Below are 23,109 nucleotides of genomic sequence, written 5' to 3' on the forward strand. Positions count from 1 at the left end.
CAATATTCCAGCCTAGATAGAACAAGTGACCTGAAGAGTGTCATCATGGGCTTGGCCTCCCTAGTTTTGAAGGTTCTCATTATCCATCCTGTCATTTTTCTAGCAGATGCGATTGATACAATGTTATGGTCCTTGAAGGTGAGATCCTCCGACATGATCACTCCCAGGTCTTTGACGTTGGTGTTTCGCTCTATTTTGTGGCCAGAATTTGTTTTGTACTCTGATGAAGATTTAATTTCCTCATGTTTACCATATCTGAGTAATTGAAATTTCTCATCGTTGAACTTCATATTGTTTTCTGCAGCCCACTGAAAGATTTGGTTGATGTCCGCCTGGAGCCTTGCAGTGTCTGTAATGGAAGACACTGTCATGCAGATTCGGGTGTCATCTGCAAAGGAAGACACGGTGCTGTGGCTGACATCCTTGTCTATTTCGGATATGAGGATGAGGAACAAGATGGGAGCGAGTACTGTGCCTTGTGGAACAGAGCTTTTCACCGTAGCTGCCTCGGACTTTACTCTGTTGACGACTACTCTCTGTGTTCTGTTAGTGAGGAAATTATAGATCCATCGACCGACTTTTCCTGTTATTCCTTTAGCACGCATTTTGTGCGCTATTACGCCATGGTCACACTTGTCGAAGGCTTTTGCAAAGTCCATAGGGTCCATAGGATGTTAAAAGCACGTGATAGGGGCTTCTTGCAGTTCTTGATGAACACGGAGTTCCATGAGTCTGGCCCTGGGGCAGAGTGCATGAGCATGTCATTTATCGCCTGTTCGAAGTCATTTGGCGTCAGGATAACATCAAATACGCTTGTGTTTACCAAGTTCTGTGGCTCTCTCATAAAACATTCATTTGGATCTTCGACTCTAAGTCTGGTTAGCGGCTTGCTAAAAACTGAGTCATATTGGGACTTGAGTAGCTCAGTGATTTCCTTGCTGTCATCTGTGCAGGATCCATCTTGTTTAAGTAGGTGCCCAATACTGGATGTTGTTCTCGACTTTGATTTGGCATAAGAAAAGAAATACTTTGGGTTTCTTTCGATTTCATTTATGGCTTTTAGTTCTTCCCGCGATTCCTGACTCCTATAAGATTCCTTTAGCTTAAGTTCGATGTTTGCTATTTCTCTGACCAGCGTGTCCCTACGCATTTCAGATATATTGGCCTCTTTTAGCCGCTCTGTTATTCTTTTCCGTCGCCTGTAAAGGGAGCGCCTGTCTCTTTCTATTTTACATCTACTCCTCTTTTGTCTTAAAGGAATAAGCCTTGAGCATACATCGAGTGCCACAGAGTTAATCTGTTCTAGGCATAAATTTGGGTCTGTGTTGCTTAGTCTATCTTCCCTACGGTTTATAAGCTGCTTCTCCGCTCATATGCCGTTTTCTATTCAAGATCGATGGACTGACCACATCGACTCAAGGTTGAGGGACTGATTACCTCATTCTCCTCCTGTTCTTCAAATTTTCTCCTGTGTATGGACTGATGAAGCCACTGTGTGGCGAAACGTTTCCTAAATAAAGATACCCAAGAGTTGCACATGTGTCTAATTTACCAATGTGTCGGTTCTGTGAACCATTCATCTACAAATTCAGTGTGATTAGTGTTTGATTGTGGCAGCTTCCCAATGAGTGTTGTGATCGTTGATGCTGACATGTTGAAAAATGGCTCAATTATCCTCTGCATAACGTATTTCCCTCTGGTGTTCAATGATCTTTGTAGATAGTGTTCGTCCTTTCTTGGTTACAGTCTTTACATGGTATCTGGTAAACTCCTGGAGTGTGTTGCGTAGCTAAATGTGTTTCTTGGAAAACAGATTTCCTAGAATGTGCCTTGGTGGTAGGGTACCATGAGTTGAGACTTGCTGTATGGGGTTGAGTTTTTCTAATAGTTGATATTTGCTTTCTTTTCTCCTTGTTTAATGAACCAGTCAGGGTATCCTAATTTGGAGAATTGTATTCTGAGCATTTCTTTTTCTTGGTCCAACTTTGAGGGGCTGCATATGCTGAGTGCAGATAAAAGGCAAGGCTTGAGATTGTGCTCTTCTTAATCTGGAATGAATGGTGGCTGAAAAAATGAACATAGTTGACAGTGTGAGTGGGCTTTCTATAAACTAAGATTTTAACCTGATCATCATTTCTGGTTATGAGAACATCAAGGAATGGAAGTTGATTGTTTCCCATCCAACTTTGAACTGTATGGAGGGAATAAGATGGTTAAAATTCTCAAAGAATATATCAAAACTGTCCCAACTGTCTTCTCATATGGTAGACATCATCAACGTACCTGTACCAGATCATGTCTGGTGATTTGATGCTAGGAAGGTTGGTAATTTCATATTATGCAGAAAATTCGTACCTTGGAGATTAGAAGGTGTGGAGTTACTAAAAGTATTATACACAGGGCTGAAGAGGGGTTGTTCGAACATTTAGAAAGGATGGTAAAAAAATAGGATGTCTTGGAGGGCGTATAAATCTGAAGTGGAGAAAAGGCGGGAAAGGGGTTGTCCTATGAAGGATGGAGGGAGGGGTAAAAGAGGTTTTCTGTGCAAGGGGCTTAGACATCGAGAAGGGGTGTGTGAGCGTGTTAGGAGTGAGTGGAGGCAAGTGGTTTTTATAACTTAACGTTCTGTTGGGGTGTGAGCAAGATAACATTTATGAATCGATTCAAGGAATATGGGAAGTACAGCGCCTCCACCCTGAGGGAAGGGTGGGATATTTTGCAGTTTTGAGCTGTAGCATCGGCGCTGGTCTGGCAATAGTGATGGAGTGAGTGATGGTAAAAGTATTTCTTCGTTATTGGGTCACCCTACCTCGGTGGGAGACGGCTGGTTTGTTCAAAGGATCGAGAGGGAAATGCTAGAAACCGGTACGGAGTATTTATTCATTATATGCATGAAAGAAGGGAAAATATCAAGGGACTGGCAGAGAGCGTACATGGTTCCTCTGTATATGGAAAAAGGGGATAAAAGAAAGTGTTAGAATTATCAGGAAATAAACCTGTTGTGTGTACCAGGTAAAGTGTTTGGTTATAAGTGAAAGAACTGTGGGATAGACAGAGAGAAGGATCATAGATGAGCAAAGTGGTTTTACGAAGGGTAGGGGATATGCTGACAAAGTATTTGCATTGAAACATACAACTGAACACTACTTGGATTAAGGTAAGAAACTTTTTGTTTCATATATGCAATTAGATACTGGCCTGCTAGTGTACCTCGCATATAATCTTCCTGGCCTGCTAGTGTACCTCGCATATAATCTAGTGATACCAGTGAATAGGAGAATACAGTGTTGTAGTAGCAACTAACCACTAATATAATGGTACTTAGTGGAGTGGAGTGACCATCATTAGTTTTTTCTTCATTCTTGAAATACCAGACGTATGCAGTGAAATTCATATAACCTGTAGTTACCAGCGGTCGGCATATGCACAACGAAAAGCAAATATTACTCCAGAAAAAAACGTCTTTCCTCCGATAATCTTCGCTGGTCAACTATAGTGATAACATAGCATTTGTTGTGGTGGAAACGGAAAAAATCTAGAAAAGTTAGATACAGCGATCTATGAACCTTCAGGCTGTAAATAAGGGCTGAGGTCTCAACCGTTCGCCATTGTAGGAACTGCCAGCAATCACCGGTTCTTCAACACGCAAGTTATACTTTTGTATCAATCAAATAACATATTACTCGGTTAGATAATTTCCAGTAGTTCCTTCATGTGATAGCCAAATCACCGACCAGATATGTTTTAAATAAGTGACCCACTGATCAGATCCGACTGGCTTCGAACCCTTGACCGGTCCGAACCCTTGACCGGTTTCAAACGGATTCGTTGGACAATAAAGCAAACTGTAAACAGACGGGGTTTTAGGCGCCCTTATCAAACATAAACAATAAATATAAAACAGAAACGTATGCAGGTAAGTACAGTTAGAAATAGAAATACAAATAGCTAGAGCTTCACTTTAAGGAGGTTATTAACTGAGTATTCAAGAGGTTACTAGTAGAATTACAGTAAATCAACCATTCAAATCATTATGAAGCTGTGTGTAGTCTGCACTCAGTCAAACAAACGGGCTTCCACATGGATAAATTGTCATTTTTGTGGAAATTGGTGTCACGCCCATTGTGCAGATATCCAAGAACTAGCTACAAGCAGTATTAAATCAGGGAAGTGTTTTTAAAAGAGGATAACATCAAAGCAGCCTTCATATAAAACCTGGAAGCATTCTATAACAGTTGGGAGAATAAAAAGTCTGGGCTGGATGGTATCACCCTTGATGCTGGCCATGTAGTTAGAAACTGTAAGGCTGGAGGTGCTGCCCCGGTAGGCAGTAAATGTGGGGCTGATAGTGCTGTCTTGGTAGACAGTAATGGTGAAGCTGGAGGTGCTGTCCTGGTAGACAGTAAATGTACGCAGGAGGGAATGCATATAAATGGCCTTGAGGGAGACAGGAGCTGTAGTGGGGAAACAAGTGTAGTCAAGTACAAGATAAATCCAATGTTACAAACTCGTAATACCACAGGAGATAGCAAACAAGGGGACTTCACTAGCAATAGTGAGGATATATTACCAGAAACAACTGGTAAGAGCTCCATTGTTAGTACTAGTGAGGATAGGAATGAGACAGGTAAACATGCACCAACTGGGAATAAAGTCACAGAAACCCAAGGCAAATGGAAACCAAGCCAAATGACTTCGAACAGGCGATAAATGACATGCCCATGCACTCTGCTCCAGGGCCAGACTCGTGGAACTCCGTGTTCATCAAGAACTGCGAGAAGCCCCTATCACAAACTTTTAACATCCTATGGAGAGGGAGCATGGACATGGGGTCGTCCCACAGTTACTAAAAACAACAGACATAGCCCCACTCCACAAAGGGAGCAGTAAAGCAACAGCAAAGAACTGCAGACCGATAGCACTAACATCCCATATCATAAAAGTCTTTGAAAGGGTCCTAAGAAGCAAGATCGCCAACCATCTAGAAACCCATCAGTCACACAACCCAGGGCAACATGGGTTTAGAACAGGTCGCTCCTGTCTGTCTCAACTATTGGATCACTACGACAAGGTCCTTGATGCACTAGAAGACAAATAGAATGCAGATGTAATATATACAGACTTTGCAAAAGCCTTCGACAAGCGCACAAAATGCATGCTAAAGGAATAACTGGAAAAGTTGGTAGATGGATCTATAATTTCCTCACAAACAGAACACAAAGTGTAGTAGTCAGCAGAGTAAAGTCTGAGGCGGCTACGGTGAAAAGCTCTGTTCCACAAGGCACAGTACTCGCTCCCATCTTGTTCCTCATCCTCATATCTGACATAGACAAGGATGTCAGCCACAGCACAGTGTCTTCCTTTGCAGATGACACCTGAATCTGCATGACAGTGTCTTCCATTGCAGACACTGCAAGGCTCCAGGCGGACATCAACCAAATCTTTCAGTGGGCTGCAGAAAACAATATGAAGTTCAACGATGAGAAATTTCAATTACTCAGATATGGTAAACACGAGGAAATTAAAACTTCATAAGAATATAAAACAAATTCTGGCCACAAAATAGAGCGAAAAACCAACGTCAAAGACCTGGGTGTGATCATGTCGGAGGATCTCACCTTCAAGGACCATAACATTGTATCAATCGCATCTGCTAGAAAAATGATAGGATGGATAATGAGAACCTTCAAAACTAGGGATGCCAAGCCCATGATGACACTCTTCAGGTCGCTTGTTCTATCTAGGCTGGAATATTGCTGCACACTAACAGCACCTTTCAAGGCAAGTGAAATTGCTGACCTAGAAAATGTACAGAGAACCTTCACGGCGCGCATAATGGAGATAAAACACCTCATTTACTGGGAGCACTTGAAGTTCCTGAACCTGTACTCCCTGGAACGAAGGCAGGAGAGATACATGATATACACCTGGAAAATCCTAGAGGGACTAGTACCAAACTTGCACACGAAAATCACTCACAACGAAAGCAAAAGACTCGGCAGACGATGCAACATCCCCCCAATGAAAAGCAGGGGTGTCACTAGCACGTTAAGAGACAATACAATAAGTGTCAGGGGCCCGAGACTGTTCAACTACCTCCCAGCATACATGAGGGGGATTACCAATAGACCCCTGGCTGTCTTCAAACAGGCACTGGACAAGTACCTAAAGTCGGTACCTGACCAGCCGGGCTGTGGCTCGTACATTGGATTGCATGCAGCCAGCAGTAACAGCCTGGTTGATCAGGCTCTGATCCACCAGGAGGCCTGGTCACAGACCGGGCCACGAGGGTGTTGATCCCCGGAACTCTCTCCAGGTAAACTCCAGGTATTACATAAGGGTTGGCTACATCAAAAGCAGATTTAAGTTCAAGGAAGGTAATGTATGAACTGTCAGTGTGCAGGGTGAGAATAGTGGTTATGCAATAATGCACACTCCTATGCATGAAACCATGCAACTGGGGAGACAAAATTTTTTTTTATTCTGTGCATGAGAGGATTAAGAATCATCCTCTCGAATGTTGTACATAAGCAGCTAATAAGACATAATGTGCGAAATGCGTTTTGTTGATTGGGTCTTTGGAATGGGAATGATGAGACTGTTGGTCCAAGATTTAGGACCCCAATGGAAATAAGTCACTCTGTCTGACTTTTTTGGGTTATCCTAGGTTCTCTATACATATGCTGCTATGTATGATAATTCTATGTAACTGTATTTGTGTATACCTGAATAAACTTACTTACTTGCTTACTCCCCAGTTACATAGATCATGTTATATAATTCAAGTAAAGGATTACCTGGTACTCGACACAGCAATCTGAATATGTTGTAAATAGTACCATCTTCCCCAGGCGACATACAAGTACATGTACAAGGTATACAGACCTATCTGACATCAATGACATACTACTACATAGAAAGCCGCTCGTTATGCTGAGCATTTTGGGCAAATTAGGTCAGTTTTGTCCCAGGATGCGACCCACACCAGTCGACTAACACCCAGGTACCCATTTTATACTGACGGGTGAACAGGGACAGCAGGTGTATTATGGAAACACTTCCCTAATGTTTTCCAACTGTACTAGAGATGAGTGCACTGGGGATTGAGCTACGTGACACCCTGCTGCTATGTATGATAAATCTGTGTAAATATATTTGTGTATACCTGAGTGCTTTATGACCCTAGTAGGTTTAGCATTTCCTTTTGATTATAATACTAATGCTAATGTGTATACCTGAATAAAATTACTTAACATGACTTTTTCTTCTTCTTTGTTGGGTTTATCAGGGCTACTGACAGCATAAGCTGTATCGAGCCCGGCTTCTCGATGGTAAGTAAGTAAGTAAGTAAGTTTATTCAGGTATACATAAATACAGTTACATAGATTATCATACATAGCAGCATATGTGTAGAGAACCTGGGATAACCCAAAAAAGTCAGACAGAGTGGTACGAGGAAAAATTGTTGCCCAAGGCTGGGCGATGAGAGAAAAGGAACAAAAGTTCCTTTGTAAACAGAAATAGAAACTTGAAGTTTTCAATTAGATCCAGTGGACCCCCTTGGCAAGCCCCAGCAGAGAGGGACGCCTACACTCCCACCTGAGTATAGTAACCGGCTTCCCACCAAAGACCTATAAAGAATTATCTGCAGAGCAGAAAAAATAGAGCTGGCTAAAAGTAAGCCGATGAACAGGTGCCCCTCCTGTAGAGTGCCCAGCAGGCAAAATAGATGAGGACAAGCATCCCAGTGAGAACGGGGAAAATTTGTCACTGATACTCAGGCGAGAGAGAGATGTCCACACTCGACGAAGGCTGACACAGAAGTCCACATGACTGTTACATCAGGGCTGGATACTGCGTAAGCTGTCAGTGACCCTTACAGACCCTGCATACAGTTCTTAGTAAGTTTATTAAGGTATAGTTGCACTTAGTGGACTTGTGCACCAGCCATCCTCGCGTGTGGACGTCTCTTTCTTGCATCAGTATAGGTGACAAATTTTCCCGTTCTCTATGGGACGCTTGTCCTCATCTGTTTTGCCCACCGGGTACATTACAGGAGGGTCACCTGGTCATCGGCTTACTTTTAGCCAACTCCATATTTCCACTCTACAGATAATTCTCTAACGGTTTTTGGTGAGAAGCCGGTTACTGTACTCAGGTAGTGGTGGGGGGGGGGGGTGGACGTCCCGCTGTGCTGAGGCTTGACAAGGACCTCCACCTGATCTATTGGAAGCTTCAGGTTTCTGTTTCTGTTTACAAAGAAACTTTTGTTCCTTTTCTTTCATCGCCCATCTTTGAGCAACAAATCTCGCCTGAACTTCGGGCTCGATACTGCGTATACTGTCAGTGTCTCTGAGGAACCTAACAAACAACTTGCACTTAGTCTACTTACAAGAGTTTAGGTGATTACAGTTATCATGTACATGTATAGTACCATATATGTATGTTAAGTAGGATAATTCCTGCTAAACAGAATTCCCGACTTTTTTTTTTTTGCATTTAGTTTAACTAAAACTTACAAGTGCCGTAGTAATTTTCTTTAACTAGTGCTTCCACCTAAATAAAATAATAATCTATCCAGAGCAAGAAGTCATTTATAATAAAGTTTTTTTCTGCACTAAGTGCCTTCTGTCTTACATTTTTCCCTTCTCCTCTCTGATAAGGCAAGATAAGATTTGTTTGGTTTTTTAACCCAGAGGGTTAGCCACTCAGGATAACCCAAGAAAGTCAGTGTATCGCAGAGGGAGTGTCTGTCTTATTTCTATTAGGGTCCTCAATCTTGTCCCCCAGGATGCAACCCACACCAGTCAACTAACTACTTGCTTGCTAGATGAATGGAACAACAGGTGTAAGGAAACGCCCAATGTTTCTACATGGCCAGGGACTGAACCCCACACGCCCATTTATTTGGCTTACGAGATGTGCAATATGTTTGTGTTACTCATTCTGCATACAGATCAGTAGTAAATTTCCCTAATTTTATGATGTATGAAAGTGTCCCTCAAGGCAACCTATCCTCATTTTCATGCATTATTTTCTTGTAAGGTACCCAATTTACCCAAACTTACAAATGCAGTTTTCTCTATTTTGTTAGGTTAGGTTGTGTTGCATAAACTCGTAAAAACTTAGTCAGCTTCCTTATGAAACACATCTGTATAATGTAATTTTTGTAATAATGTTGGTAGACTTACCGACAATATGTAAGTAAAGTAAAAGGACACAAGTGCAACTAATGTGACATATTTATTGTGGCAACGTTTTGCTCTCCAGAAGCTTTGTCAAGCCGTTGCAAACAGTACATGGACACAGCGGGTATATATAGGCTCAGAGTGAGATGCAATACTAGTGGTAGTAATAGCAGTAGTGATATAAATTGTAGTAGTAGTAGTATTACAATATGGTAGAACAATTAACTTGCACATCACATAGTCTCTCCTGTTAATACTACACAAGCACATTACAGAGAATGGACATTGAAACAGGCCTTCTCTATCCAGCCTCCAATAGAAATATTTGTCTAACCAATTTTTATGTTTCCAGGTAATAGCTTTTATATCCTTTTCTCATGTGTAAGTTAATTGTGCTACCATATTGTATTACTACTACTACTACTACAATTTATATCACTACTACTATTACTACCACTAGTATTGCACCTCACTCTGAGACTATATATACCCTCTGTGTCCATGTATTGTTTGAAACGGCTTGACAAAGCTCCTGGAGAGTGAAACGTTGCCTCAATAAAAATATCACATTAGTTGTACTTGTGTCCTTTTGCTTTACAAATGTAGTTTTTGGCAAGTAAACAGTGTATAGAAATTTAAATAACACTGTGAAGACTATTAAATTTTAGATGCACCTCTTCAATCACATTTATGAAAAATCTCATTATATATAGAGATTTTTAATATGGCTGACTGCCTTTAATAATTAATAAAATAAAAATCAACCCACCTCCACTCCATCAGTTAAACTTGATAACAATTTAATAGACAAAAACACACTTTATAAATATTGATTTATTTTTCTGCAAGTTAATATTGTTGAATGTAAATGCAGGCTTAAACCTATTTCTGAGTGGTACTGCCTTTCTTACTAAAATACTAATAACAGCTTAACATTTCAGAAATCTTGATTTAAAAGATTATCATTGCTGATAAGATGAAGTCTTTCTTGAGTCTTGGTATTGGAAAATCAGCATCTGTTCTTGAGGCTCCAAAACCAGCAAGTGGCATTCTACCACACCAAGAGGAAGAAAGCCTAGCCAATCTCTGGGTTGAGATAACCAAGTTAGTATCTTTGAAGATGTACTAAACTCATATTTCACTCTGGGGAAGGAATGTCTTGTACTGAAGGATTTTACTAGTAATGTCAGCATAGTTGCTGATCCCTCCATGAACCCTCTCAACAGTAACCCCCCTCCTCTTTATTGTTAATTCAATTCTCTGCTACTCTTCTAAAAGTTTTGATATGTAATAATAATAATTAATAATAGTAATAATAATAATAGTAAAAATAATAATAATAATAATTATAATAATAATAATTATAATAATAGTTAGGTAGTAGGTTGGTAGACAGCAACCACCCAGGGAAGTACTACCGTCCTGCCAGATGACTGTGAAACAAAAACCTGTAACTGTTTTGCATGATGGTAGGATTGCTGGTTTCTTTTTCTGTCTCATAAACACGCTAGATAACAGGGATATCTTGCTACTCCTACTTACACTTTGGTCACACTTCACAGACACGCACATGCATATATATATACATACATCTAGGTTTTTCTCCTTTTTCTAAATAGCTCTTGTTCTTCTTTATTTCTTCTATTGTCCATGGGGAAGTGGAAAAGAATCTTTCCTCCGTAAGCCATGCGTGTCGTATGAGGCGACTAAAATGCCGGGAGCAATGGGCTAGTAACCCCTTCTCCTGTAGACATTTACTAAAAAAGAGAAGAAGAAAAACTTTATAAAACTGGGATGCTTAAATGTGCATGGATGTAGTGCAGATGACAAGAAACAGATGATTGCTGATGTTATGAATGAAAAGAAGTTGGATGTCCTGGCCCTAAGTGAAACAAAGCTGAAGGGGGTAGGAGAGTTTCAGTGGGGGGAAATAAATGGGATTAAATCTGGAGTATCTGAGAGAGTTAGAGCAAAGGAAGGGGTAGCAGTAATGTTAAATGATCAGTTATGGAAGGAGAAAAGAGAATATGAATGTGTAAATTCAAGAATTATGTGGATTAAAGTAAAGGTTGGATGCGAGAAGTGGGTCATAATAAGCGTGTATGCACCTGGAGAAGAGAGGAATGCAGAGGAGAGAGAGAGATTTTGGGAGATGTTAAGTGAATGTATAGGAGCCTTTGAACCAAGTGAGAGAGTAATTGTGGTAGGGGACCTGAATGCTAAAGTAGGAGAAACTTTTAGAGAGGGTGTGGTACGTAAGTTTGGGGTGCCAGGTGTAAATGATAATGGGAGCCCTTTGATTGAACTTTGTATAGAAAGGGGTTTAGTTATAGGTAATACATATTTTAAGAAAAAGAGGATAAATAAGTATACAAGATATGATGTAGGGCGAAATGACAGTAGTTTGTTGGATTATGTATTGGTAGATAAAAGACTGTTGAGTAGACTTCAGGATGTACATGTTTATAGAGGGGCCACAGATATATCAGATCACTTTCTAGTTGTAGCTACAGTGAGAGTAAAAGGTAGATGGGATACAAGGAGAATAGAAGCATCAGGGAAGAGAGAGGTGAAGGTTTATAAACTAAAAGAGGAGGCAGTTAGGGTAAGATATAAACAGCTATTGGAGGATAGATGGGCTAATGAGAGCATAGGCAATGGGGTCGAAGAGGTATGGGGTAGGTTTAAAAATGTAGTGTTAGAGTGTTCAGCAGAAGTTTGTGGTTACAGGAAAGTGGGTGCAGGAGGGAAGAGGAGTGATTGGTGGAATGATGATGTAAAGAGAGTAGTAAGGGAGAAAAAGTTAGCATATGAGAAGTTTTTACAAAGTAGAAGTGATGCAAGGAGGGAAGAGTATATGGAGAAAAAGAGAGAGGTTAAGAGAGTGGTGAAGCAATGTAAAAAGAGAGCAAATGAGAGAGTGGGTGAGATGTTATCAACAAATTTTGTTGAAAATAAGAAAAAGTTTTGGAGTGAGATTAACAAGTTAAGAAAGCCTAGAGAACAAATGGATTTGTTAGTTAAAAATAGGAGAGGAGAGTTATAAAATGGAGAGTTAGAGGTATTGGGAAGATGGAGGGAATATTTTGAGGAATTGTTAAATGTTGATGAAGATAGGGAAGCTGTGATTTCGTATATAGGGCAAGGAGGAATAACATCTTGTAGGAGTGAGGAAGAGCCAGTTGTGAGTGTGGGGGAAGTTCGTGAGGCAGTAGGTAAAATGAAAGGGGATAAGGCAGCCGGGATTGATGGGATAAAGATAGAAATGTTAAAAGCAGGTGGAGATATAGTTTTGGAGTGGTTGGTGCAATTATTTAATAAATATATGGAAGAGGGTAAGGTACCTAGGGATTGGCAGAGAGCATGCATAGTTCCTTTGTATAAAGGCAAAGGGGATAAAAGAGAGTGCAAAAATTATAGGGGGATAAGTCTGTTGAGTATACCTGGTAAAGTGTATGGTAGAGTTATAATTGAAAGAATTAAGAGTAAGACGGAGAATAGGATAGCAGATGAACAAGGAGGCTTTAGGAAAGGTAGGGGGTGTGTGGACCAGGTGTTTACAGTGAAACATATAAGTGAACAATATTTAGATAAGGCTAAAGAGGTCTTTGTGGCATTTATGGATTTGGAAAAGGCGTATGACAGGGTGGATAGGGGGGCAATGTGGCAGATGTTGCAAGTGTATGGTGTAGGAGGTAGGTTACTGAAAGCAGTGAAGAGTTTTTACGAGGATAGTGAGGCTCAAGTTAGAGTATGTAGGAAAGAGGGAAATTTTTTCCCAGTAAAAGTAGGCCTTAGACAAGGATGTGTGATGTCACCGTGGTTGTTTAATATATTTATAGATGGGGTTGTAAGAGAAGTAAATGCGAGGGTCTTGGCAAGAGGCGTGGAGTTAAAAGATAAAGAATCACACACAAAGTGGGAGTTGTCACAGCTGCTCTTTGCTGATGACACTGTGCTCTTGGGAGATTCTGAAGAGAAGTTACAGAGATTGGTGGATGAATTTGGTAGGGTGTGCAAAAGAAGAAAATTAAAGGTGAATACAGGAAAGAGTAAGGTTATGAGGATAACAAAAAGATTAGGTGATGAAAGATTGGATATCAGATTGGAGGGAGAGAGTATGGAGGAGGTGAACGTATTCAGATATTTGGGAGTGGACGTGTCAGCGGATGGGTTTATGAAAGATGAGGTGAATCATAGAATTGATGAGGGAAAAAGAGTGAGTGGTGCACTTAGGAGTCTGTGGAGACAAAGAACATTGTCCTAGGAGGCAAAGAGGGGAATGTATGAGAGTTTAGTTTTACCAATGCTCATATATGGGTGTGAAGCGTGGGTGATGAATGTTGCAGCGAGGAGAAGGCTGGAGGCAGTGGAGATGTCATGTCTGAGGGCAATGTGTGGTGTGAATATAATGCAGAGAATTTGTAGTTTGGAAGTTAGGAGGAGGTGCGGGATTACCAAAACTGTTGTCCAGAGGGCTGAGGAAGGGTTGTTGAGGTGGTTCGGACATGTAGAGAGAATGGAGTGAAACAGAATGACTTCAAGAGTGTATCAGTCTGTAGTGGAAGGAAGGCGGGGTAGGGGTCGGCCTAGGAAAGGTTGAAGGGAGGGGGTAAAGGAGGTTTTGTGTGCGAGGGGCTTGGACTTCCAGCAGGCAAGCGTGAGCGTGTTTGATAGGAGTGAATGGAGACAAATGGTTTTTAATACTTGATGTGCTGTTGGAGTGTGAGCAAAGTAACATTTATGAAGGGATTCAGGGAAACCGGCAGGCCGGACTTGAGTCCTGGAGATGGGAAGTACAGTGCCTGCACTCTGAAGGAGGGGTGTTAATGTTGCAGTTTAAAAACTGTAGTGTAAAGCACCCTTCTGGCAAGACAGTGATGGAGTGAATGATGGTGAAAGTTTTTCTTTTTCGGGCCACCCTGCCTTGGTGGGAATCAGCCAGTGTGATAATAATAATAATAATAATAATAATAATAATAATAATAATAATAATTATAATAATAATAATATAAAGTATTTAGATAAAGGTAAGGAAGTTTTCATTGCATTTATGGATTTAGAAAAGGCATACGATAGAGTAGATAGGGGAGCAATGTGGCAGATGTTACAAGCATATGGAATAGGTAGTAAGTTACTAAATGCTGTAAAGAGTTTTTATGAGGATAATGAGGCTCAGGTTAGGGTGTGTAGAAGAGAGGGAGACTACTTCCCAGTAAAAGTAGGTCTTAGACAGCGATGTGTAATGTCACCATGGTTGTTTAACCCTTTGAGGGTCCGTCCCGTAGATCTACGGCTTTACGTTCAGGGTCCAAACCGTAGATCTACGTCATGAGCTCATCTCATTCTGATAAACTGTGAGTGGTACATTTGGGCCTACATATTAGAGAATGCATCTATGTGATATGTGTGCACCACATAAAACAGATCCTGCAGCACGCTGTGTATAATGAGAGAAAAAACTGAAATCATGATTTTTCGATTAAAACAGCGACTTTGCGGTGTTTTTTCGTTTGTTTTTATAGTTCTACAGTGGACCCTCAACCAGTGATGGCATCGATTAACGATAAATCTGACTAGCGATACATTTTAATGCAAAAATTTTGCCTCAACTAGCTCTTAAAAACCCGACTAGCGCTATTCGTTCCGTACCATATGCGTCCACTTTGACCTGAGCGCGCCTCACTTGTCCCTTGGCGCCAGTGTTTACAAGCCAGCCAGCCACCGCGGTCACTTCCAAACATACAACAACTGGAACATTTCATATTATCACAGCCTTTGTAGTGATTGCACCTGCAAAATAAGTCACCATGGGCCCCAAGAAAGCTTCTAGTGCCAACCCTACAGCAAAAAGGGTGAGAATTACTATGGAGATGAAGAAAGAGATCATTGCTAAGTATGAAAGTGGAGTGAGTGTCTCTGAGCTGGTCAGGTTGTATAATAAACCCCAATCAACCATCGCTACTATTGTGGGTAAGAAAACGGCAATCAAGGAAGCTGTTCTTGCCAAAGGTGCAGCTGCTGCTGCACCACAGTCAGCTGTTGTTGTTGCTGCACCACCATCAGCTGTATTACTCGAAGATGTGGAGAGAGTGTTGGTGTGGCTTAACGTGAAACAATTACCGAGAAACGATTAACCCCGGAGGGTTAGCCACCCAGGATAACCCAAGAAAGTCAGTGCATCATCGAGAACTGTCTAACTTATTTCCATTGGGGGTCCTTAATCTTGTCCCCCAGGATGCGACTCACAACAGTTGACTAACACCCAGGTGAACAGGAAAAAATGCCTGGAACTAGTGCTCATATTGGTGAGGTTAGTGGGGAGGATGTGGAAGAGTTGGTGGAGGAGGACAATGACGAACTAACCACTGATGAGCTGCTAGAGCATCTTCAACAATAAGAGGCCACACCTGAGGAAACTGCTTCGGAGGAGGGGAGAGAGAAATTGAAGAAGTTGCTTACTTCAAAGATTAAGGAAATGTGTGCAATGTGGCTTAAAGTGCAAACCTTTTTTGATGAAAATCACCCTCACACAGCTATTGCAAGCCGTGCTGGTGACTATTACACTGACAATGTTGTGAAACACTTTAGGATAAAGGAACGAGAGGTACAGGCCTCTGTGGACAGATATGTTGTGCGACAGAAGTCCAGTGACTCTGAAGCTGGTCCTAGTGGCATTAAAAGAACAAGGGAAGTAACCCCAGAAAAAGACTTGCTACCTCAAGTGCTAATGGAAGGGGATTCCCCTTCTAAACACTAACAAGATCAACGGTCTCCCCTCCTCCCATCCCATCAATCATCACCAGATCTTCAATGAAGGTAAGTGTCATGTAACTGTGCATGTCTTCTTCAGTTTGTGTGTATTAAAATTAATATTTCATGTGGTAAAATTTTTTTTTTCAATACTTTGGGGTGTCTTGCACGGATTAATTTGATTTCCATTATTTCTTATGGGGAAAATTAACTTGACTAACGATTATTTCGATTAACGATAAGCTCTCAGGAACGGATTAATATCGCTGGTTGAGGGTCCACTGTATTTGCGATTTCTTGGTCTCATTTGATAGAATGAAAGACATATTACAGAAATAGAGATGATTTTGATTGGTTTTAGCACTGGAAATGGCTTGAAACTGAGCTCAAAGTAGCAGAAATGTTAAATTTTTGCCGATATTGAAGAGTAAACAAACGACCTCACACGTCTAATACACGCCAGCTGGTGGGTCTAATATGCATTCACAAATATGGTGATGATATTTATACAATTATTACAGTATTGCATAAGAGTAAATCTTCTATTTTTTGGTGTGAATAAAAATTCATTATGTGAATAAAAAATCAAAATGGAATTTATTTGTAAAGCCTCAAAACGTAACTAATGAACAGAGGAAATGTTAGTTTAGTTCCAGGAATACCTACATTGTTTATTCTGGACCCTATTTTGAAACTGGAATATTTTGAACTTTGTGTTAAATTGGCCAAATTAACAATTTCTGATCACTTTAATTTGTAGTTGAAACAGTTGACTTGGCGATTTCTTGTGCTCAATCGATAGAATAGAAGTAATACTAGTGAAATAGCTAAGAATTTGGTTGACTGGAATAATGTAATTGGCCTAAAATGGGAGTCAAAGTTGGCAAAATCGCCGATTCGTAAATATCGCTGACACATCAAAATTCGCGAGAGCATAATTTCGTCAATTTTCCATCAAATTTCGTACTTTTTGTTTTATTACCTTCACAAAAAGATTCTCTACCATTCCACAAGAAAAAATAAAAAAATTTTTTTTTGAAAATTCTTGGACACTGGGGCACCACATCAGATTTGGGCCTTGGACCCTGAAGGGGTTAATATATATATGTAGATGGGGTTGTAAAAGAAGTAAATGCTAGGGTGTTTGGGAGAGGGGTGGGATTAAATTATAGGGATTCAAATACAAAATGGAAATTGACACAGTTACTTTTTGCTGATGATACTGTGCTTATGGGAGATTCTAAAGAAAAGTTGCAAAGGTTAGTGGACAAGTTTGGGAGAGTGTGTAAAGGTAGAAAGTTGAAAGTGAACATAGAAAAGAGTAAGGTGATGAGGGTATCAAATGATTTCGATAAAGAAAAATTGGATATCAAATTGGAGAGGAGGGGTATGGAAGAAGTGAATGTTTTCAGATATTTGGGAGTTGACGTGTCAGCTGATGGATATGTGAAGGATGAGGTTAACCATAGAATTGATGAAGAAAAAAAGGTGAGTTGTGCATTGAGGTATATGTGGAGACAAAAAACATTATCTATGGAGGAAAAGAAGGGAATGTGTGAAAGTATAGTGGTACCAACACTCATATGGGTGTGAAGCTTGGGTTGTAAATGCTGCAGTGAGGAGGCAGTTGGAGGTGGCTAGAGACAGTGGAGATATCCTGCCTAAGGGCAATGTGTGGTGTAAATATTATGCAGAGAATTCGGAGTGTGGAAATTAGAAGGTGTGGAGTTAATAAAAGTATTAGTCAGAGGGCTGAAGAAGGGTTGTTGAGGTGGTTTGGTCATTTAGAGGGAATGGATCAAAGTAGAATGACATGGAGAGTGTATAAATCTGCAGGGGAAGGAAGGCGGGGCAGGGGTCATCCTCGAAAAGGTTGGAGGGAGGGTTTAAAGGAGGTTTTGTGGGCGAGGGGCTTGGGCTTCCAGCAAGCATGAGTGAGTGTATTAGATAGAAGTGAAGGGAGACAAAAGGTATTTGGGACCTGACGAGCTGTTGGAGTGTGAGCAGGGTAATATTTAGTGAAGGGATTCAGGGAAACTGGTTATTTTTCTGTAGCCGGACTTGAGTACTGGAAATGGGGAGTACAATGCCTGCACTTTAACCCTTTCAGGGTTTCGGACGTACTTGTATGCCTAAATTCTAGCGCCCTCAAATCTAGTGAGAGAAAGCTGGTAGGCCTACATATGAAAGAATGGGTCTTTGTGGTCAGTGTGCGCAGTATAAAAAAAATCCTGCAGCACACAATGCGTAATGAGAAAAAAACTTTGACAGTGATTTTGGTTTAAAACACCGACTTTGCACTATTTTTGTATGGTATTTATGATGGTATTCTAGTTTTCCTGGTCTCATTTTATAGAATGGAAGACGTATTACAGATATTGAGACGATTTTGATTGGTTTTACAATACTCACTTGTGCTTTATAGTAATCAGTTTACATTAATGTTTTTCACTGATTTCATCATTGCTTAGTTAATCTTAAGTTAATTTTAAGCCAGCCCGTAATGCTATGCATAGTATAAGTGGCTTTGGCATGCTGCTCTTATCTGTATTTTTTTTTTGTACCTCTGTAAGTGTGCTCAAATTATAAATAAATAAATAAATAAATAAATAAATAAATAAAAGTACCTTGAAATTGAGCTCAAAGTAGCAGAAATCTTTGATTTTTACCCAGGTTCAAAAGTAAACAAATCATGCTACGCGTCCAATACACGTCAACTGGTGAGTTTAATATTCTTTCACAAGTGTGCTGGTATTATTTATACCATTTCTACACTAATGGAATAGTCTGAATAACAGTAAATCTTCTATTTTTTGTGAGAATATAAATTCAAAGTGGAAAGCAAAAGAATGTAAGAGGGGCATGGGGACGTGACTAATGAACAGAGGAAATGTTATTTTAGTGCCAGGAATGTCTTTCTTGTTTTTTCTGGATCCTATTTGGAAATTGGCATCTTTTGAAATTTGTGTGAAATTGGCAAAATTGCTAAATTCTGACCACTTTATTGGATAGTTGAAATCGGTAAATGGGTGGTTTCTTGTACTCATTCAATAGAAAAAATGGAGTTCTAGCGAAATAGTTATGATTTTTGTCGACTAGTACACTAGAATTGGCTGAAAATTGGGCTCAAAGTGGGCAAAATTAACGATGCGTAAACATCATCGAGACCGCTAACTTTGCGAGAGCATAATTCTGTAAGTTTTCCATTAAATTTCATACTTTTGGTGTCATTATGATCGAGAAAAGATTCTCTATTTTTTCATAAGAAAAAATAATTTTTTTTTGAAAATTTGGCGACCCTGAGAACAAGTCTCGGAGAGGGCCTGGCAACCCTGAAAGGCTTAAAAGTTTGGGATTTTGGCAGTTTGGAGGGATATGTTGTATATCTTTATACGTATGTGCTTCTAAACTGTTGTGTTCTGGGCACCTCTGCAAAAACAGTGATTATGTATGAATGAGGTGAAAGTGTTGAATGATGATGAAAATATTTTCTTTTTGGGGATTTTCTTTCTTTTTGGGTCACCCTGCCTTGGTGGGAGACAGCCAACTTGTTAAAAAAAAAAAAAAATTATAATTACTTTTTATTTCATACAATGTTTGTATGGAGATGGGTGACATTTAGGTATGAATGCAGAAAGCCCATTTGTTATGCAGAGCATTTTGGGTAAACTTAAGCCTAGCGTAGACTAAAATCACTAACTAATTAACTGCTTATATAGTACAGTGGAACCTCTACTTGCGAGTTTAATCTGTTCTATAACCTTGCTCACAACTGGATTTGCTTGTTTGCAGAGTCAATTTTTTCATTTGAATTAATTGAAATGCAATTAATCCATTCAAGTGGAATTCTGTACTTCAATAATTTTGCTAATATAAACTTTATGGCTTATTTATCTATCTCACTTGATCTAATATGACATAGTAAACAATATAAACAACTTAGAAACCTGATATATACTCTAAAACAAATAAAATATGTGGTATGGGCGGTGTTGGCAGTAGACGATAGTTTGTTTGGAGACCGGACAAAACTCTTCTTGAATAATTTCGCTAATTTCATCTATACAGCTTATTTATCTATCACAGTTTATCTAATATGACATAACAAACAATATGAATAACATAGAAACCTGATATATACTCTGGAATGAATAAAATGTATCATTATATATGTGGCGGCGGCAGCAGCGGCTGATGAGTGTTTGGAGATAGGACAAATACTCCTTGAATATTTCTCTATCACCAACTCGACGGCTTATTTATCTATCAGAGTTCATCTAATATGACATAACAACCAATATAAATAATATAGAAACCTGATATATACTCTAGAATGAATAAAATATGTCATTATGTAACAGGTGGAGGCGGCCACAACCACTCCCTCTTTGTTGTGGTAAACACTGCCATCTAGTGACAGCCTTTTGAAGCCGTCTTTTATTATAATTATTATTATTTAGTACATTATTGTTATGTATTATTATACATATTACTGTATTATTATTATTATACATATTATTATTATTATTATTGTTGTATTATGTTATTATACTATTATTATTATACACATTATTATTATTATACTAATTATTATTATTATTATTATTATTATTATACTTATTATTATACTTATTATTATTATTCTTTCTTTCTTTCAACACACCGGCCATATCCCACCGAGGAGGGGTGGCCCAAAAGGAAAAACTAAAGCTTCTCCTTTTACATTTAGTAATATATACAGGAGAAGGGGTTACTAGACCCTTGCTCCTGGCATTTTAGTCGCCTCTTACAACACGCATGGCTTACGGAGGAAGAATTCTGTTCCACTTCCCCATGGAGGTAAGAGGAAATGAACAAGAACTAGTAAGAAAATAGAAGAAAACCCAGAGGGGTGTGTATATATATGCTCGTACATGTATGTGTAGTGTGACCTAAGTGTAAGTAGAAGTAGCAAGACGTACCTGAAATCTTGCATGTTTATGAGACAGAAAAAAGGACACCAGCAATCCTACCATCATGTAAAACAATTACAGGCTTTCATTTTACACTCACTTGGCAGGGCGGTAGTACCTCCCTGGGCGGTTGCTGTCTACCAACCTACTACCTCAAATTATTATTATTATTATTATTACAATATAAATAATTTTAATTTTTATTCACTCAAAAAATATAAGATTTACTGTTATGCCTTATTGCAATAATTGTATAAATAATGCCAACCCATTTATGACTGCATATTGGAATGGACAGTGACGTCATTTGTTTACTCTTGAACATGGTCAAGCAAACGAGCATTTCTCCCTCGTTGAGTTCAATTTCAAGGTACTTTTGGTCGTGAAAGCTATCAAAATCATATCTATTTCTGTAATATATGTTCCATTCTATTAAATGAGACCAAAAAAAACGAGAATACAACCATAAAAACCATACAAAAATGCCACTAAGGGGTGGCTAATTGCTGAGAAGTGAACTCCATTATTTATGCTCCGATTTCTTTCATTTTTGGTGTACATTAAGAAGCATCTTTCCATCATACATTGCCCAAGTTTCAATAAGATAGTTCAACAAACAAATGAGATACAATTCCCTAGATCAAGAGCAAGAGCCCCTCACCAACGTCAAGGAACCTCCCTTGAGGTCTGCTTGCTCATGGAAATTTTGCTCGCGTATGGAAGCAAAAAACCAACCCATCGACTGCTCGTATTTGGAAAAACTCGAACATGGATGCGCTCGCAATTAGAGGTTCCACTGTATATAATTTTTAAGGGTTCATAAACAATAAATTTAGGACTGTAACCCCATGTTAATCTATTAATTGATGTTATTCAAAATAACAAACAAAGCTTAAAGGAAATTAATTAACCCACTATATTATAATTATATCGCTTGATATGTACATTTATAATCGCTTTGCTGATCATCACCGTGTGATATGATACCACCTTGCTGGAGCTACCTTGCAGTGCAATACCACCAGGTGGTATTATTTTACATGTGGGTGGGTTGGCCAGGTAGACTACCATACCTACCACACCTAACTTCTTACAATAAACACCACTCACTTCTCACCCTACATTAAGACTACAAATATTTTGAGGTAAGTGATGAGTGTACTCGGTGTGTATTTTACTTTTTACTGTTTCTTTAAAGCCTATTTATATTGCTAACTTAATATATGTTAGTGTAAACTTATTATTTGACATTTATAAGTGGAAACAAATGGCATTCCGCTTTCCAGCGATGTCCACTTTCTGGCAGAAGCCTGGAATCTAACCTGCCATATAAGTGGGGCCCTACTGTATACAAAACATGAAACAACTTTAAAACACTTGAAATTTTGGAAAATTTCCAGGCATAATGGGGAGATGCTGTGCCCACTGAGCTTATGGAGAATGTAAACAAACCGGGTGGAGTGCAGTGACTGTATTAGAAAGTCAGGTGTGGGGAGTCATATAGTAAGTTTTGGTCATAATTTGAAAAGTCCATATTAGTGGAGTGCTGTAAGGCAAAACGATGTAAAGCGGGGCCTTACTGTATATGCATTTTTTAGACTTAGGTCTATTGCTCACTTAATATATGATAATGTAAAAGTGTTACCAGGCTTTTATATGCATTTGAAAGTGAAAAAATGTAATGTTTCCCTTTACAGTGATTTTCACTTTACAGCACAGCTCCTGGCCCCGTGTGTGTGTGTGCGCAAGTGTGACCCAACAATTAATATTTGCACCAGTAACTCATTACAGTTGTGACCGGGTGTGGACGTGTGAATTGCTCATTACTCTATAATTTGTTCATGAATGTAGCCATGTATAAATGTAAGTAAGTAAATTGACTTACATGATTCATTACCTTTGTAACTTGTGAGCTCATTACCTTTGTACCTTATTCTACTATCAAAACTTTGGGGCCCAGTCCCTGGACCCATTATGTACCTTTGTAATCTGTCAATACCTTTGTATCTTGTCATGATTCATGATTGTGACCATATCTTCCTGGAGTTCATTACCTTTGTAACTTGCTCAGCTATCAAAACTTTGGGGCCCAGTCCCTGGACCCATTATGTGCCTCTGTAATCCTTTAACTATCTCCCACAGGATGGGTATGGGGTGCATAATAAACATATTAAACTAACAGCAGTAGCCCAGAACCTAACCTGCTGTGTAAGCGG

The 23,109-nt window shown here is 39.5% G+C and overlaps 1 protein-coding gene across 4 annotated transcripts in view; it reads left to right on the top strand.

Moving 5' to 3' along the window:
- Positions 1–3,814: 3,814 nt before the first annotated feature.
- LOC128706562 (dynamin-binding protein) overlaps positions 3,815–23,109 on the top strand; it is a 188,703-nt gene continuing 169,408 nt past the window's right edge. The window contains exons 1-2 of one of the 4 annotated variants that reach the window (XM_053801491.2): positions 3,815–3,916; positions 10,130–10,292. In XM_053801491.2, coding sequence (XP_053657466.2) covers positions 10,165–10,292 — 128 coding nt within the window. In that variant the 5' untranslated portion in view covers positions 3,815–3,916; positions 10,130–10,164. Of the gene's footprint in view, positions 3,917–8,216; positions 8,240–8,263; positions 8,403–10,129; positions 10,293–21,158; positions 21,264–23,109 lie in introns of those variants that run through there. The other 3 variants (XM_053801493.2, XM_053801492.2, XM_070090496.1) reach the window with 3 other exon arrangements.

Source organism: Cherax quadricarinatus, chromosome 3, assembly GCF_038502225.1.
Source record: "Cherax quadricarinatus isolate ZL_2023a chromosome 3, ASM3850222v1, whole genome shotgun sequence".
Lineage (NCBI taxonomy): Eukaryota > Metazoa > Arthropoda > Malacostraca > Decapoda > Parastacidae > Cherax > Cherax quadricarinatus.